This window comes from Vanellus vanellus (genome assembly GCF_965231255.1).
Source record: "Vanellus vanellus genome assembly, chromosome: 10".
Lineage (NCBI taxonomy): Eukaryota > Metazoa > Chordata > Aves > Charadriiformes > Charadriidae > Vanellus > Vanellus vanellus.
Genome location: NC_138915.1, coordinates 9,022,881 through 9,040,038, shown reverse-complemented (window position 1 = coordinate 9,040,038; position 17,158 = coordinate 9,022,881). Strand labels below are relative to the sequence as shown.

The window sequence follows — 17,158 nt, the reverse complement described above, 5'->3', positions numbered from 1 at the left end:
GCACTTTACAAACCGGTTGATAAATAACGGGCTTGGAGTTAACGTGGGCTGGTAGCGCTCGCTTACGCATCAGCCCGCACTCCTTACGCAGCCTGGATGGGAATTAGGCAGCTGCTTAAAATCACATAGTACCACTCAGCAGGGATTTCGGGCAGAAAAGGAGGGTAAACCACTGGAATTCAGAGGGTGGCACAGGCAGCCAGGGTGTCAAGTGGGAGTTTGGGCCCCGGGACACTCTCCTACAGCTGTGAGAGGTTTTATTTCGTATCTTCCCAAAGACCCGCCATCTCCCATGAGAAGCTGCCACAGGGAATAGGTAGCCATCCGTCACGCTGTCCCGGCAGAGTGAGACACTGCAGCCAGTGCCGTGCGGGCTCAGCTGGCACTGAGGGAGGTGCTGAGGCTTCCTCTCGCTTGGTCGAATTGGAGATCGGCCCCAGGGGCCTCCTGCCTCCAACACTTGCTCTGCGGCAGTCTTCTGGGATGCGCTGTGAAGGCAGGTGGTGTCTCCGAGCCCATGGTTACCCCAAGCATTTGGAAGCGATACAGGGAGGAATGGAGTTTTTAAGTTGATTGGTTTGCTATATTGCTGTGAGTTTGATGGATACAACAGTTAAATGACAGGAGTCTGGGGCACATAACTAGAAGGGGTACTTTTAGCATTATTTTTTTATATATATATATATTAAGAGCCAGACTACCACTTATTCCTCCTCCATTACTAGCAGATCCAGTCGCCATAATTGCCTCCAGGAAAAACATCACACTAACAAGATCTAAGTTTAGAAATCCAGAAGAATTGAGGCATCGTGGTTTTTCCTCATGCGAAGGGTCAGAACTTCCAGGAAAACACAGGAAGAAGTCATTAAAAAGCACATAAATGAACAGAAAATGGTATTTTTTAGAAAGTTGAAAACCGTTGGAGGTAGGTAAAACTTCAACTTTACATAGTTTCCCCTTTCTTTATAATATCTTCAGACCATCTTTTTGGGAAGGTGTGCCTAACCTGCCTAAGCAGGACATGTTAGGATTAATGTGGAGTAACAGGGGGAAGCTTTCCAAACAGCATTTCTCTGGGATGGCTTAAAAATTTCTTTTTGTTTTTAAAATATCTGAAACTCTGAAAATGGGGAAGTCACTCTGCACTGGTACCAAAAGAGCGCCGACTCCTTTTTAAAGGTCCAGAAGAAGAGGTAATTAAACTCATTTTTATTCAGTCGAGAGTGACTATCCATAGAATCATAGAATCATAGCATCAGTGAGGTTGGAAGGGACCTTTAAGATCATCAAGTCCAACCATTAACCTACCCTGATAAAAACACCACCACTCCTAAACCATGTCCCTAAGCACCTCATCTACCCTTTTCTTAAACACCTCCAGGGATGGTGAATCCACCACCTCTCTGGGCAGCTTATTCCAATGTTTAATAACCCTTTCAGTGAAAAAATGCTTCCTAATATCCAATCTAAACCTGCCCTGACATAACTTGAACCCGTTTCCTCTTGTCCTATCACTTGTCGCCAGGGAGAAGAGGTCAGCTCCCATCTCTCTAAAACCTCCTTTCAGGTAGTTGTAGAGGGTGATAAGGTCTCCCCTCAGCCTCCTCTTCTCCAGGCTAAACAACCCCAGATCCCTCAGTCGTTCCTCATAAGGTTTGTCCTCCAGACCCTTCACCAGCTTTGTAGCCCTTCTCTGGACACATCCAGCCACCATCTGCGTCACACCTAAGGGAAAAATCATCTCCTTTACAATGTTTGCAATGTAATGGTAACTGATATAAGGAAAGATATGAAATCGTGCGAGCAGGACTGGTCTCTAATTTCCAGTGTATTTCCACAGACTTCTGAGCTCATGAAGCTTGCAGTCGTGATGCCGAAACGTCTGGTCACGGAAGGGCGCAGGAGGAGGCTGCGAGTTGGCTTTGCGGACTGCCTCCTGCTCTGCTTCGGCCTCGCTCGTGCATGGACACGGGGCTGGCACAAGGCAGGGAGCAGCGCCAAGCGCCCACGGTTTTCCCGTAGGGAACGATGCCGGTGAACCGGGTAACGGGTGGTAGCCCAGAGCATACTGCTGTTCTCCGGCTTCAGGATCGCGCTGAGAGATCTCGAAGGACTTCTGCCAGGAAAAAGTTAAATTGTTCTGGAGTTTTATGCTTTTGTCTAGGACCTTCACGGTGTCCTTAAATTGGATATTTCCATGTTTTGTAACCTTACATCCTAAGGATGCTGTGGGCTTGGTAATACCTCCTGTCCTGACTCTTCATTACCCTCTGTATCGTTTTATGCAGCGCAGTCAGAATTTGAGACCAGCTGGCAGCCCAACTGCACTGCCTGTTTAACTGCAGGAAGCCACGCTTTATCCCCCTCTGAATCCTGATGGAGTAATGATAACACATAATTGATTGAATGCTTTTTCCTTTCTTTTTTTTTTTTTTATTTTAATTCCTGTCTTTGAGCAGACTCCCTCAATGCACAAAGAAAATCCACAATTAAAATTTGTGGATTAATGAACCGAAAAACAGATTATTTTTTTTCTCCCCTGTCGCCTGGGTCTCAGGGACAGTTTCTCTGCTTTTTCACTTGTGCTCCCGTCAAACGTTTTCAGTTGTCAAAATGGGTAAGTACACGCTGGGCCGTTGTACGGGCGCGTCAGGTGCATCAGTGCTTATCAGAATGCTGAGAAGAGACAACAATTAAGGGTCTGGGATTTCTCATGTGCTGTTTTGTTGCTGCGTGTGCGGTGTTCATAGTGCCCTGGAAGCCAAGCGCTGGCGTGGGGCGGTGACATGGGCTGCAGTCCCCTATAGAAGGATGGCTCCTAATGCTCTTTGATGGTGCAAACACGGTCTTCCCCAGAGGGATCTTTTTGAGTTTGTGATGCAAGAAATGCCTCTCAGCGAGGGCTGCAGGATCAGGATCCCCCAACGCCGTGGTATTATTATCTAAATTACAGCACCATACGATCAATATGATTGCATGTGCTCAATGGTATCTTTATATTGTAAAAAGAACAAAATTGGTCTGAAAGTGTTTTCTATGAACTGCCACTTAGTTTTGCAGAACTGAGCGTGCACCTCACGTCTGCAGACTGTAGTTTAGGGAAATACAAGCAAACGCACAGCGAGTGGCAGGTAAAAACAAACAAGAAAAGGAGGCTATCAAAGCTAATAAAGAGTTGTTGCATGCCGAATAAAGCTTTTATGGCCTTATCTTTTTGCTTGGGGCAGACAGTACATTTTGTTTCTGTTTTGCAGTGAGCATAAGCTTTGGAAGGTTAAATAGAGAGTATTAGCTTATGGTAAGTGGTCATCAGAGGCTTGCTTTACAGTCATGGCCTGTTAAATTGTTTACTGAACCTTATTATATCTCTGTGGGGTTGATGTGAGTCTTAATTCCAGTTTATCTCCCTGTAGACATGAGTCTGTTGAGTTTTTCATAAAGCCTAAAAGGGCAAACATAAAGTTTAAGACTTTTTATTGTAAGTCGTAAATAGTAAGGTGTCACCACAAACATACCAGTCACTCCAGTAAACTTCTAGCACTGTGTCATTGTGTATCTTAGCACGTTTTTCTCAAGGTAGGTTTTTCTACCTGCTGTTCTTCAATTGTCAAGTTATCCTGGCTGCAGCTGGACAGACGCCAGGATCTGATCTCACTGCTGGGAATAGGTTGCGACAGCGGGGAGACTGGTCAGGCAGTGAGTCCCCATGGCCCTCGTCCATCAGGCACATGGGTCAGCTTCTCACCTGCTGGGCTTGAGGCTGTTGTATGGGGTCTTGTTTGCCCCAAAATGCTGTGCTGGGCACCGGCTATTCGAGAGCAACTCAGATGCCTGCAAGGTGTCTGGCAGGAAGGGCCAACCTGGACAGCAAAGCCCTCTTTCCTCCTCAGTTGGAGCTGGATTCTGCCAGGCCAGCAGAAGTTGGTCCACAAAACTGTCACTTTGCTTTGTTGCAACTCCTGTGGCTCAGAACATTTCAATTTCAGCATTGCGTTTACAGGTAACGGTATTAACTTCAAGCTGCACTGGGCATTTATATCTTGATAACCTGAAGCAAACAGTTCTGTAATATTTCAGCAAGGAATGTGAGTGTAAGAGTTTTATATGGATAACAGAGAACAGGAGGTTTAGGTGCTTGCTTTGGACATTTTGAGCTGTAGAAAATTTGCCAATTTTAGAATAGAATCAGAGAATCAGAGAATGGTTTAGGTTGGAAAGGACCTTGAAGATCATTGAGGTCCAACCCCCCTGCCATAGGCAGGGACACCTCCCACTAGAGCAGGTTGCCCAAGGCCACGTCCAGCCTGGCCTTGAACACCTCCAGGGATGGGGCCTCAACAGCCTCTCTGGGCAACCTGTGCCAGTGCCTTACCACCCTCAAAGTGAACAACTTCTTCCTAATGTTTAATCTGAACCTGCCCTCTTCCAGTTTAAAGCCATTCCCCCTCGTCCTATCGCTACATGCCCGAGTAAAAAGTCCTTCCCCAGCTCTCCTGTAGACCCCCTTTAGGTACTGGAAGGCCACAATAAGTTCTTCCCAGAGCCTTCTCTTCTCCAGGCTGAGAGAGAAATATTTCTGAAATATTTTCAGAAAAATATTTTTCCTCCTCCCCACCCCCACCCCCCCCCAGCCTTTTAACCCCACTTCTAGGTTCAGAATACCTAAAACGCAGCCCGCGTGTCCTAAAGGACAGCCCGCAGCTGCTGTGGGAGAGGCTAGATCCCTGCGACCGGAGCTGGTGCACCAGGGGATTTCCAACAGCCTCTTGAGGCAGGCAGGGCCAATGACCCTTGTATTTGTACAGCAATGCTCCGTTAATCTCTATAGAAGAATGATGTCCCTTTATATGAAGTCAGGTGCCATTTGGGCAGCCTGCCACTGAAGACCTTTACGTATGTTGGTTTATTGATTTGCAGAACTCGTTGCAGTATTTCCTCGTTTCCTAGCACCAGGACTTGACAATAAGTCCTCAGATAACCTGTGTTGTTGGATAATCCAGGCAAAATGAAAGGCAGGGCCAGGGAACTGCTGGACTACAGGAGCAGGCTGTTGGAGTGAGGAGGAACAGGATCATAGGAGTAGCGGAGGGAGGACGGTAGCTCACAGGCAGGAGTACCAGGGCAGAAAATGTTCTGGGATACATTCCTTTTTGTATTACTCACACATGTTTATAATCTGCCTTGCTGCCAGGCTTCAGGTTGGGTTTTTTTTCCAAAAAATTTGTGGATTACACTATGAACAGTGTATCATACCTCTATCATCTATAGCTTTGTGTTAGACCTCTGTAATGTAAAAAAAAGCCTTAAAGTTTCTCTGAAAAGGTGGCCAAGTCTGTATTACTGGTATGCTTGTGACAGACTTGCCTTTCTCCACAACTTGTGCTTCTTCATGTATGACTCCGTGACGGGGGAATAGAGCACAGTGGCACACAACCCAATTTATACTAAGTAGAAGTTAAAAACAGGACGGAAAATGTGAAAGCTAATAAGGAAATATAGTCACATGCCAACAAAAAGATACATCTGAAAATAGTGTCACAGAAGCAGATAACTTTAAATTTGAGATAAAGTCCTGCTGGTATTATTTATGGGCAGGGCTCCTTTGTTTTATAGTGGAAAAATGTAAAAAAAAAAAAAAAGTAGTGATGATTGTCGGCAGGAGACTGGTCTTTACCTTCCCTAAAAGCCACACATTAGATGGCTTCCCATTCTGCCATATTTTTGGGAGTGAGGGTCTGATCTTGTCCTACAGAGGGCAAGGGCATGAGCCTTTGGCTGCAGGGCTCAGCACACGGTGGTCTCATAGCAAACCAGGGATTGCGAGGCTGAAGCAATGTTTAACTCAAGTTACTCTTATTTTAATAATTAGCCAGCAGCCGGTTCTCGTACTTTGAAGGGCGTGTTTGGAGGCATGCAATGTGCCCCCTCTTTTCAGTACTCCATTGTTAAAAATGCACTGATTTTCAGGACTGACTGGCAAGTGGCTGTTATATGGGTCTGACCTTCACCTTCATCTCACCAGAAGAAAAGTAGGAAGTTGACCATGTTGCCAAATAAAATGGAAGATGGTTTTTTTTCTGTGAAATAGTGCTGAGTAAACCTTTCTGACCTTATTTTCAGGGACCCGACACCCTGCCGGGGCGATAGCCCTTCTAGCTGATAGGAGAACCAAGACTGCAAGGTGAAGGCACAGAGCAGAGGATGGCAGGTTCGCTCTCCAAGTAAAGGAGGAGATTGTTAATTCTTGTCTTGATAAAACAGCCTCATTTTCTCCCTGCTGGAGCAACATGCAATGAAGTGGTGTCAAAATAATACACACAATACTCTGTTCTTGGATTGAATCCAAGCTACTAAATCCATCCTGGGAATATTATTTTTATGGATTTTTTTCTCCTCTATATTTTTCACTTCCTCCCAGCTATCCAAGTTAGTGAAGAAAGACTGACGGAGGCTGCTCATTTCTCCCAGCAGCTGGCAGTGATGGGAGGCTAATAATTTTCCCTATGATTTTGCTAAGCTTTGGATTAAATCCGCTGATGTGCTGCCTTAAGTAGGGAATATCCAGCTTTGTTCTGCTTTGCCTGATTCAGAACTTGGTGTTGAATGTGGCTGTCTTTCATCCCCAGCAAATGCAGAGGCTTGCTCTCCGACTGCCTGTGTATATAAATGTATATCCAAGTGGGACAGGTCCAGTGAAGAGGAAGGGTTGTGGTCGCATCAGTGGAGTCTGTCTCCAGCATCCTCTGGAAGTCTCCTAAATCAGGTTGCTCTTACCTCTCTGTCTTGCTGTCTTGAAAATTGTTTTGGAAAACCTTTCCAAAAAGAAATTCTGGTGCTGGGGATGCATTTTGCTTTTTGTTGGAGTGACATATTTTTGATAGAATGAATAAACGTTTTGCTGCAGAAGAGCATTCCCTCTCTGGGGTGCTTGCGCGAGCGCTAAGCCTGACCACAGGTAGTTCTGCCCTTGATAGCAGGCATAAATGGAGTTATTTATATGGGGACCAGGATCACTAAAAGCTCTAAAAGACCAGGATCGTTAAAAGCTCTAAGTAAGATATTAAATCAGCAAAAAAGCAGCACCGAGGCACAACAGCCACAGAAGCTGCATGCTGTGGTAAACCTGTGTATGTGAAATATCTCTCCAAAAAAGATTTCAGCACTTCACATGACCTCTGCTAATATTTGTTTTAAAATGACGCTTTGTGTCAGCTGTCTCAGCTCCGCACTGCCGTGGGCTATTCTCAAGTCTGGACTGTTTTCCAGTCAGCGTGAAGTCGACTCTGCTGCCTGATCTGAACTGTTGACTTGCCCTGATCGTTTTTGTTGGCAACAAACATAGCGATAAGCCAACTGCAATGGCAACGCGGCCGTGATTTCTGCCAGCCCTGGGGTGTATTTTCCAAATACTGAAGCCAGTGACCTAGCTGAACTGAGATCTGAGATTTCTTTCATGGGTACTACAGAAAAAGACCTCTTTTTAGTGTTATTTTCATATAATCTTGTAGACAGCAGGATGAGGATTTGAAGAGAAGGCGCACGCAGGTGGGATCAGCAGGCCGGGATGTTGCCTGCAACACATAGGGGCATAGGTGTTAACACCTTAAATGTGTTAAACATAGCCTCTACTGGTACTCTAGTGATATTTTCCTTCCTGCCACCGCAGATATACCTGAAGATAGTAGAGTTAGGAAAAAAAACTACTTTTTCTAGTGTGCTGTCCTCTAACTGTGATGTTGAAGCTCCTCCTGAAAGGACAATTCGTCTAGTCATCAAAGAGCTAAATATTGACAGATGTCCTTTTCAACACTATAGCTGGTCCTATAGTTACACCAGTTCCCAAAAGACCTCAAGGTCCCTTTCTTAATGCACTCCTCTACTCTGACTGGCAAACTGAACAGAAAGGCTTTTTGCCTACCTAAAAATACACCCGACTCATAAAACGAGCAGTAACTGCTGTTAGGAAGTCACTGGTTGCCCGGGTCGTTGGAGGCTGCTCCACACAGTGGAGTTGACAGGTGGTGTCCCACGCAATGTGCCATTTGCAATCCAGCAAGGCTTAAATTGTTTTATATTTGCACAGACTCTCACCTCTCTCTGTTTTAGAGCCTAAATGGACAACCTGCAGCATACACTCTGCTGAGATGGCTGACAGCAGCTTATTAATCGTATTTCCTGCCCAGGCCCAGACAGTGTAGGAGTGATTGACCTTCCATATCGTTTTGGACAACTTTAATATTAAAGGAACAGGAAAACATACCAAATAAGAGAAGCACAAAAAGGCTGCTGCACCATGGCTTCTGGAAGAACACACGCTCCTTAGCATGAACACTGCAGAAATTCTGGTGAAAATATACCTGTTCATGCGCAGAAGACCAAAAAAGACCTTTCCCGTGCAACTGCTGTCGGTGCAATGAATAAAACACTGAACACCACTGCCCCAGTTCTTTGCCCCGTGATGGACAGAGCTTATGTAAAGTGTCACTATGTGATGTTATAGAAAGTATTGTGTCCTATATAGTACTTAAAGGAATGAAGTTCTCCGCAGGACAGCAAATGCGAGATGGCTGCCTGGCGACTACAGTTGTGCAGACAGACTAACAAGGAGAGCAAGGTCCTTCTCTCCTACATAAGTTAGAGGAATGCAGGAACCTAACCCACAGCTGTAGCTGAGTTAAGGGTAGTGCTTCCAGTTTAGAAATTTCTAAAGAAGGAACATGCACATTAATCGTCGCAGTCACTAGCAGAGCAAAGACTTATTTTTTAGGGGTTCAAATTCCAAATAGAGGGTAGAGTGAAGCCTGTGAGAAGAGTTAGGCCTAAAGAGGAGTTGTGAGTTGCAAATTGTCTATCTGGACCTATGCTAACCTCTCACGGTCTCTTCTCCTTTTTTGTAGGCAACATCTTTGTCGTCAGTTTGTCTGTTGCAGACCTTGTAGTTGCGGTTTATCCGTACCCTCTGATCTTGAGTGCCATTTTCCATAATGGATGGACCATGGGAAATGTTCACTGCCAGATAAGCGGGTTCCTGATGGGCTTAAGTGTCATTGGGTCCATTTTCAACATCACGGCAATCGCGATCAACCGCTACTGCTACATCTGCCACAGCCTTCGGTACGATAAGCTCTTCAACCTGAAGAACACCTGCTGCTACCTCTGCCTGACCTGGATACTCACAGTGGTGGCAATCGTGCCAAACTTCTTTGTTGGCTCCTTGCAGTATGACCCCCGGATTTACTCCTGCACCTTTGCCCAAACGGTGAGTACGTCATACACCATCACAGTGGTGGTGGTTCACTTCATTGTCCCACTGTCCATCGTGACGTTTTGCTACCTACGGATCTGGATTTTGGTGATTCAAGTCAAACACCGGGTGAGACAAGACTGCAAGCAGAAACTCAGAGCAGCTGACATCCGGAATTTCTTGACTATGTTTGTGGTTTTTGTCCTTTTTGCTGTTTGCTGGGGACCGTTAAACTTTATTGGCCTTGCTGTTTCAATTAATCCTTCAAAAGTGCAGCCGCACATTCCAGAGTGGCTTTTTGTCCTGAGCTATTTTATGGCCTATTTTAACAGCTGCCTCAATGCTGTGATCTATGGGCTTCTTAACCAGAATTTCCGGAAGGAGTACAAAAGGATACTGCTGACGCTCCGGACTCCCAGATTGCTGTTCATCGATGTGTCCAAGGGTGGGACAGAAGGGATGAAAAGCAAGCCGTCTCCAGCCGTGACAAACAACAACAACCAAGCTGAAATACACTTATGAGTCAGAACAGTACGATTTATTCTGGATTACAGTTGTATATATAATATATAAGAGCCTTTCTATATGTGCAATTCACAGCTGGTGTTGCTGGGCCCCTCATGCAAGAAAGGAGCCTGCTACCTTTCATGCTTAGCTAATTGCTGTGACATCGAAGCTTTGAGTAAGGATTTTCAGAATGGAAATGACTGATTTTTTTTTTTTTTTTTTAACTTTCACCATGTGCCTAATTAATCGGTTTGGTTGCTTTTGCCACAAGCATGCCGATACCCTTAAAAAGGGAAGCGTTCAGAGTGCATGGAGAAACGCAGTTATGCTTGAAATGCAACCTTCAAGAGCCAGCAAAATTGCCATGTATTACGAACAAACCTTTCTCCCCTGCCTCTGAATGCTATTTTTTAGCATTAATATAATACAAACTATAGCAAACAAAGTGTAAACTGCATGACTCCCTACTTTTTCAGTTAGTTAACAGTAGTAGCCAGCAGGCATACATATGGGCGTGATGACTTCCACTGTGTGTGCATTCGTCTTCCCTTTTCTTTTCTCTTAAGGTTTAGTTAGAAGCTAGCCTGGGCTAGATGTGAGGCAGGCAAAAGCCAGACCTAGTGAGGGTCTGATGTACTCATTTTAATTGAATATCTACAGATAATAAGTATGCTTGCACTATCCTTCCCAGGCCATGAGTAGGAGTATAACATATGACATAATTTAATTGCAAGAAGATACTTGGAGCCTGATTCTAATTTAGGCAGTATCCTGTCATGGCCAGCATTCTTTCCAAACATCTTTCAGAAGTCCCTGCTACATGAACATCACAAAAAAGATGAACATAGCAGAGTCACGTCTGTTTAATGCAGATGCCGGCTTTTAAGTTCCAGTAATATTTACACTTGCAGACAAAGGGAGAAGGGGAAAGAAGCGTTTGTTCCAAACATCTCTCCTTTTCCCCACCACCTAACATGAATTTGATGGGGGAGAAAAAAAAAAGTGGAGAACTTTTGCATTTTATTCATGTGCAAAGCTGTAATTAATTTATGGAGCTGGGAGAGGAAAGCTACTTAAGCATGTTCACGCATCATTTCTCAGTTAAAGCCTGAACTCTGTTATCTTTAACATTGGAAACAATGTCCTGACGTGCTGGGAGGACCAGTAATTAGAAGCAAGCACATGGGCAAAGATAAAGCTGTTTCTTTATTGGAGTGTGAGAGCGGTGATGGCAGCTGTCCGTAAATATGACTTCTTTTTTTCCTTAGCTTCATTGTGAATTCATTTCTTTATGGTTTTAAATGTGTGGATCCGGCTTCAAAACAGTCCCATAAAATCAACAGGTAAAACTCTCCTGCTGCAACTCTATCTTCAAGCTAGCAAACCTGGCTTGGTGCTGGTGTACTGAGGGGCACGGCGGGAGCTGTGTGACGGAGAGGAGCAGGTCTGAGCCCCCCGGGTCTAATGAGGACAGCAGTCGGCCCTGCTCCTGGTCACAGAGTGCTGTCTTCTCTCTTCGATCATTGTCAAAGCAGGACTAGTCCCCAGGGCCGAACCCTGAAACACGGAACCAGACTTTGCAGCAGCGTGCAGGTGCCTAGAGGTGGAGGGGTGTAGGATTTACAAAAAACCCAAGCAGGCTAAGTGCCTAATCCTTAGTGAAGTTAACAAGCCATTTGTGCGTTGCTTTCGGAAAGCGACTTGTTGCTGAATGTCCCCTTCTGCTGATTTTTTGGGGGAAGAGGAGTTGAGAGAAATTAAGCCCCTTTACGACGCGGGCCAAGAAACATTGCGTGGCGCATTGCTTCAGTGAGGACTGAAGTGTGCGTGCTGCCACGTGGCGAAGGTTGCTGCCGTGCAAGGGAGGGGTCTCTGCATTTGTAGGGCGCCCTGGCACTTCACGACGTTTCAAACTTGAACATCTCAGCCACTTCAGATGATTATTGTTTTAAAACGCACCGCAGCCAGCATCCCATAATAGGAATCAAACTGAGTTCTGTTTTGGCCTCTTCATCTGCCTGAGCATGGCCAAATAAAGGTATCTTGACCCTCAGAAATAATGCGGTCCGTTTGCCTTCCAGCTACACCAGTCTGGATGAATTCACACCATTCCATGCAAACAAAATCATTTTGAGTCAAACTTGGATAAGGAAAGCACCGAGGAATCCACAGCTGCAGGGACTGTTTGTCCCATCACGCCAAGGAGATGTCCCGTGTTCTGTGACTAGTCTTCAAAGTCGTTTGCAATTAGGCACAACAGTGTTAGCTAGAATCACGTTAGCAAATAATTTTAAGCATCTAGTGCCAAGCCAAATATACTCCTTTAAGACAATCATGAAGAATCTTGTACAGGTTTGCCAAATATCTGCGATACCCCACAACTGGGGTTTCATCTTATGGATCGTTGTCTTTTTAACTGAACGTTCAGTGAAGGCAATGTGGTATTTTTTTTTCTTTAAGCTTGTATTTGCACTATTTCTTATTCAGGCTCCAAAGTGACAGCCAGCGAGCATTTGAACCAAACCGAGTAAGCCAAAGAGGTCCCACAACAGGCAAGCTATGGGAGTCTCTGCTAGCACCTGGTAGGAAGGGGAGCAGCAGGAGCACGATAGAGCATCTCCCCGTGACTCGCAGAGAGTCACCGCTGAACCAAACTATGCAAAGTGACGGGAGAATCTGCTCATCTTCTGCTGTAGGGTCTGAGCCCGACTCCTGTCTGGGTCTTTGCAGGGGGCAGGCTAAGTACCTGCTGTGTGGGGTGGCTCTCGAGCAGCTCCCTGCGCATGGAGACCCTGCCACCGCGCCGCAGGGTGGGGATGGGTCTGCAATGGACACCAGCCATCTAACAGCACAGAGAGCTTGCTCTCACGCGGCCCGTTCAGAAGTGCTTTGGGTGTCCCAGAAGAAGTGAGGGCTGCCCAAGAGTAAGCCTCCTCAAGGTGGGATGATTCAGCCGCCACGGTTGGAGTCCTGAGCTCAGTCCTGCTGGAGCTGAGGTTTGCAATATGAAACACGAAAAGCAGGGAACATGGCTTCAAACAGAAAACACTGTGCCGTTTGCTAGCACTTTGATACAGAGACAGTGCTTAGGATAGGATAGGTTTTTATACTAACTTATTTTAAGACTACCCAGGCAGCTCCTTATTTCTATGTTAGGAAATGGTTAACAGGGTACAGAGAGTTTATTTTGTTAAGATTTGTTTACAGAAAAAAAAGGAAGTGTGTCTTAAACTTGGAATCCTGAGTAGAGTCAGAGTTTCCTTGTGGGAATCTAGCTTTAATCCACATTTGAGCTTTCAAGGAGATCCCACAGCTTAAACCACGCTCTGCCAGTTCCGCCTGTTGCATACCTGGCCTTAAGTCTCAGAAATAACATTGAGATCTCCTATAAACTGGTTTTAAATCACCTGCTCGGGATTTGACCTGGTGGTGTTGAATACCTATTCTAGCCCCAAACTCTAAAATTGTTGCAGTGGACATAAACTTATGGAGAAGCAGTATTGCCATGAAGGAAGATGAATTTCTTGCCACAAAGAAATACTTTTGGATGTTGCTACTGAATGTTGTTTAATCTATTTAAGAAGAATGTAACCAATATATTTATATATAAATATATCTTGCATATTCTGTTTCCATTTTATCATTTCGTTAAGAATACTTCAGTATACTTCCCTATTGTTACTTTTGTTCATAAAGTAGATTCATTCCCTTTACCTGTTAAAACTGTAATAAATCTGCCATTGGACTGCTTATTGATTTTTTTTCCCCACTTACAGTTATTTTTTAATAAATATTTGGAACAACAGCTTGGGTTTTGTTGAATCCCAGAAAGCAGAGTGAATTGAGAAATATAACTGAGTTCAGGCATACCTCAGCTGCGCAGTGCAGATCTGGAAGAGGATGACCCAGTGCATCTGGGACGTAGAATCACAGAATGGTTTAGGTTGGAAGGGACCTTAAAGATCGTCTAGTTCAAACCCCCCCTGCCATGGGCAGGGACACCTTCCACTAGACCAAGTCACTCAAAATCCCATCCAGCCTGGCCTTGAACACCTCCTTGGATCCATGTGTTTTTCTTCCACCTGCCTGTGAACAAACTGCCTGATATACTACAGCCGTTCTCATCAGGGAGGAAACGTTCTCCATACTGCCATTGGTCTCATGGCTGTGTGTCCCTCCGAGGCCCTTTGTCTTTCTTGTGTCTATGTCTATCCATCGGGTGCTATGGAAGCAACAACTGTGCCACATCCATTTCTTTGCCCTACAAACTGGGTTGCAGCTGGGAAGGAAAGCACAGCCAAGCTGTGAATGGGAGGGTGTGGGAGCCGCGGTGGTCGCAAGGCGGGGCATGAGGTGTCATTTGGGTTGTAGGGGAGGGTTGGGGACAGAGAGAGTCCCCCTGGGCTGGAGGCACAGTGAGGGCTACCACACACTCACTCTTCATGGAGGAGCTTTGTGAGGATGAGGACTGCTGTTTTTCTTTGTTTTTTTTTTCCCACCTCTGTTTTTGAGCAGATTTTGCTGTATTCATACTGTTCTTCAGGCAATAGGTTCTGTCCATAGGTTGCAGTAACTATATTTCCATGCTGGCTTGACTGGAGCTGTTTTTGGGGGAGTCTCTGTGCCACTTCCGAAGCGGGGGCGATGGGAGTATGGAGGGTGGTCCAGTTGTAACAGCAACTTGAGCCCTCTGTTTCATTTTTGCACTGACCAAGTGCCTTGTTCCTGTTTCCTAACCAAGATGCCACAGGTAATCACGGTGTTAAGGTAGTAAAGGCTGAGATTATCCATTAAAGAATTGCTGAACAACCGTGGAGCAGGCGTGTTGAATGAACAAGCACTGTCCATTCAATGACGTCCCAGACCAGTACTGTTGCTTTTTTTTGCTAGTATTTTCCAATAGACGCTGGACTTCATCTGCTACTTCCACAGTAAAGCCTGCAAAGCTTGGTGGTGTGACACGCTGCAAGTAGTGTTTATAATAGTTGCAGATCCCAAAATGTCTGTCTGGGTAGAGCTGCTAGAAAACCCTTGCGCAGAGTCATACCTGCTGTTTCCACCATGTGGAGCTGAATGAATTGAACTGCCACAAGTGAGGCAGTGTTATTTATTTACTTACTTTCCAGAAAGTATCGTAGCAGGGAGATAAGATACGGCTATAAAAGACAAGAGGTGCGATAATTCAACATCGGGATAAAATCTCACTCACGGTGACTATTTAGAAATCAATATTTGTCCTGATGTATTTACTTCCAAGCTTATAATTTACAACATGAAGCCAGTCAGTAAAGAGCTGCTGCATATGTATTTCGAATTTTATTGGGAAAATGTAAATTACTATGCCTAATGCAATATTTCTTACCATAAAAGCCCTGAGATAAGAAGTGCAGAATGTTCTTGCAAGAACTCTGTGATGGGATATGCAAATTTTTTCATTGGTGATAAGAACCATAACATTTGTATCACTCATGAACTACGTTTGTGAATGGAAGCTCCATAATATTGTAACTGAATTTTCATTTTGTAACGCTTGTTTATAATATCCATTATTCATATGCCATAAGTAATGCACTGTGCAGCAGAGATAGAATTTACAGTATGGGGTCAGTTTCCAGAGCAAACAAGGTGGGTCTGAACCATTAACTGAAATATGTTTCTATGTTTTCTCCCAAGCGTGCTCTGCCAATAAGGTTTTAAACTCAAATAATAGCTTCTAAAAGGCCAGGGAAACTTTAATGTCTTTTAGATTAGTGGCAACAGCGGTGCAGTCACGGCTTGCTTAGATTACTTTTTAAATAGACTGAGCCATCAAACCATTTTATAAAGTTGTCCAGCTGAAGCACATAATTTATTTTGTATGTAGAATATTTTATAGGTAGCACATTTAATAAATTGTGATGTCTTTCGGTCTGCCTTGTGCTCCTCCTGTGAGCAAAACTTCTGAATTTCCCTGGAAGAAGGATGCAAAATTGTTTCCTCAACTGTAAGCAGGTTGCTTTGCCTCAAGGTAGGCTTCCAGTGGTTTTAATTGTGTTGGATAGAGGTATTAACGTGGCATCAAAATACAACCATCTCCTGGGGGAAAAGTGACAGCTGTTTCGCAGTTAAAACAGGAAAAAAAAAAAGCGTGGAAAAAAGCACAAAACAATTTGCAGGAAAAAAATCGAAAAAGACATTTGTAGTTGAAATAAGAGAGGGATTGTACTTACTCAAACTGGGATCTGGCCAGGACAATAAAGTTAAAGAACTTTTTAATATAAAAATTGACCCAGGGATTTTCATGGCGCTGGGGCGCACAGCCGGCATGGAGCTGGTTGTCTGGCTGTGGGACCCCCGCGGCACCAGCACGGGAAAAGGCAAAACAGTGGGTAGAACTAAAGAAACCTAGAGAAAACCTGAGTGTACTTCTGAAAATATTAAACGCACAAATGTATTGGTACTTAAGATAAAAGTTTATTAAGGTTTTGCTTTTTGTTATTTTTTTCTTTTGTTCTTTTTTTCTCTCTTTTCTTTTTTTATTTTTTTTTTAAGTGAAAAACCAAGATTTCCCTTTCTAACGCTTTTGAAATACTACAAAACACTGTCAGTCACCTTGAACACTCATTTTTTTATGGGTAGTTGTCCTGCCGTCATCGCAGCACCCCGGCTCCCCGCCACGTCGGTCTGGCACGGCTGGAGACAAGTAAATTCTTTCAAGCTTCTCCTGCTTGGAAATGGGTCAAAAAAGGCATTTCAGGAGGCCGGGGGATGCGTGGAGGCTGGGCCCACAGCACGCTGGTGCTGCCGGCCTGGCGCTTCGCACGGGCGGGTGAGGCGGCCGCCATGGCAGGAGCCCCTCAGCACCTTGGCGGGAACACCTGAGGAGCCCGTGCTTGGAGGAGATGGGGGCTCTGCCAGCGATTCACAGCCAGATCTTGAAGAAAATATTTTCCCTCTGTGTGATTTAGTTGTAAATTAAACAAACTGTTTACTGTCAAACGCTCCCGAAGGACCGGTTTGGGTTGTTTTGGTGGTGGCTTTGGAGCTGCAGGGATGGTGGCCCGGGCGCACCTGGGCTGGTCAGGGGTGGGATGGGGGTGATGAGCTGACGAGCTGCTCCTGGGCAAGGCAATGTCCCACCCAACCCCACGGGCTTAAATTGTCCTGGGGAGAGGTTCTTCCTTCCCTGGCAGAGTATGGCTGGAAGAGGAGGATGGTGCTGTGCTGTGGTTGCCACATTTGCCTTAACTGCTGGTGGGGTTCTGGAGGGATTCAGCACCCAGAGGCAATGCAAAACTGGGCCCATATCCCCTTGCAATGGGGACTGGTGAGACCCAACCATGAGAGACACCTTGCTGAGGTAGGAGTGGACAGTCCTGCCCCAGGAGTGGGGGGTGTGGAGGGCGGTGAGGCTGGCTTTCTTGGGAC

At 45.2% G+C, this 17,158-nt stretch overlaps 1 protein-coding gene across 1 annotated transcript in view; it reads left to right on the top strand.

Moving 5' to 3' along the window:
- Positions 1–9,766, top strand: part of GPR50 (G protein-coupled receptor 50) — a gene marked incomplete at both ends in the record, with an annotated part of 42,561 nt that extends 32,795 nt beyond the window's left edge. The window contains one exon of the mRNA XM_082488378.1: positions 8,898–9,766. Within this exon, the coding sequence (XP_082344504.1) occupies positions 8,898–9,766 (869 nt within the window). The remainder of the gene's footprint in view (positions 1–8,897) is intronic.
- Between the last annotated feature and the right edge of the window lie 7,392 nt (positions 9,767–17,158).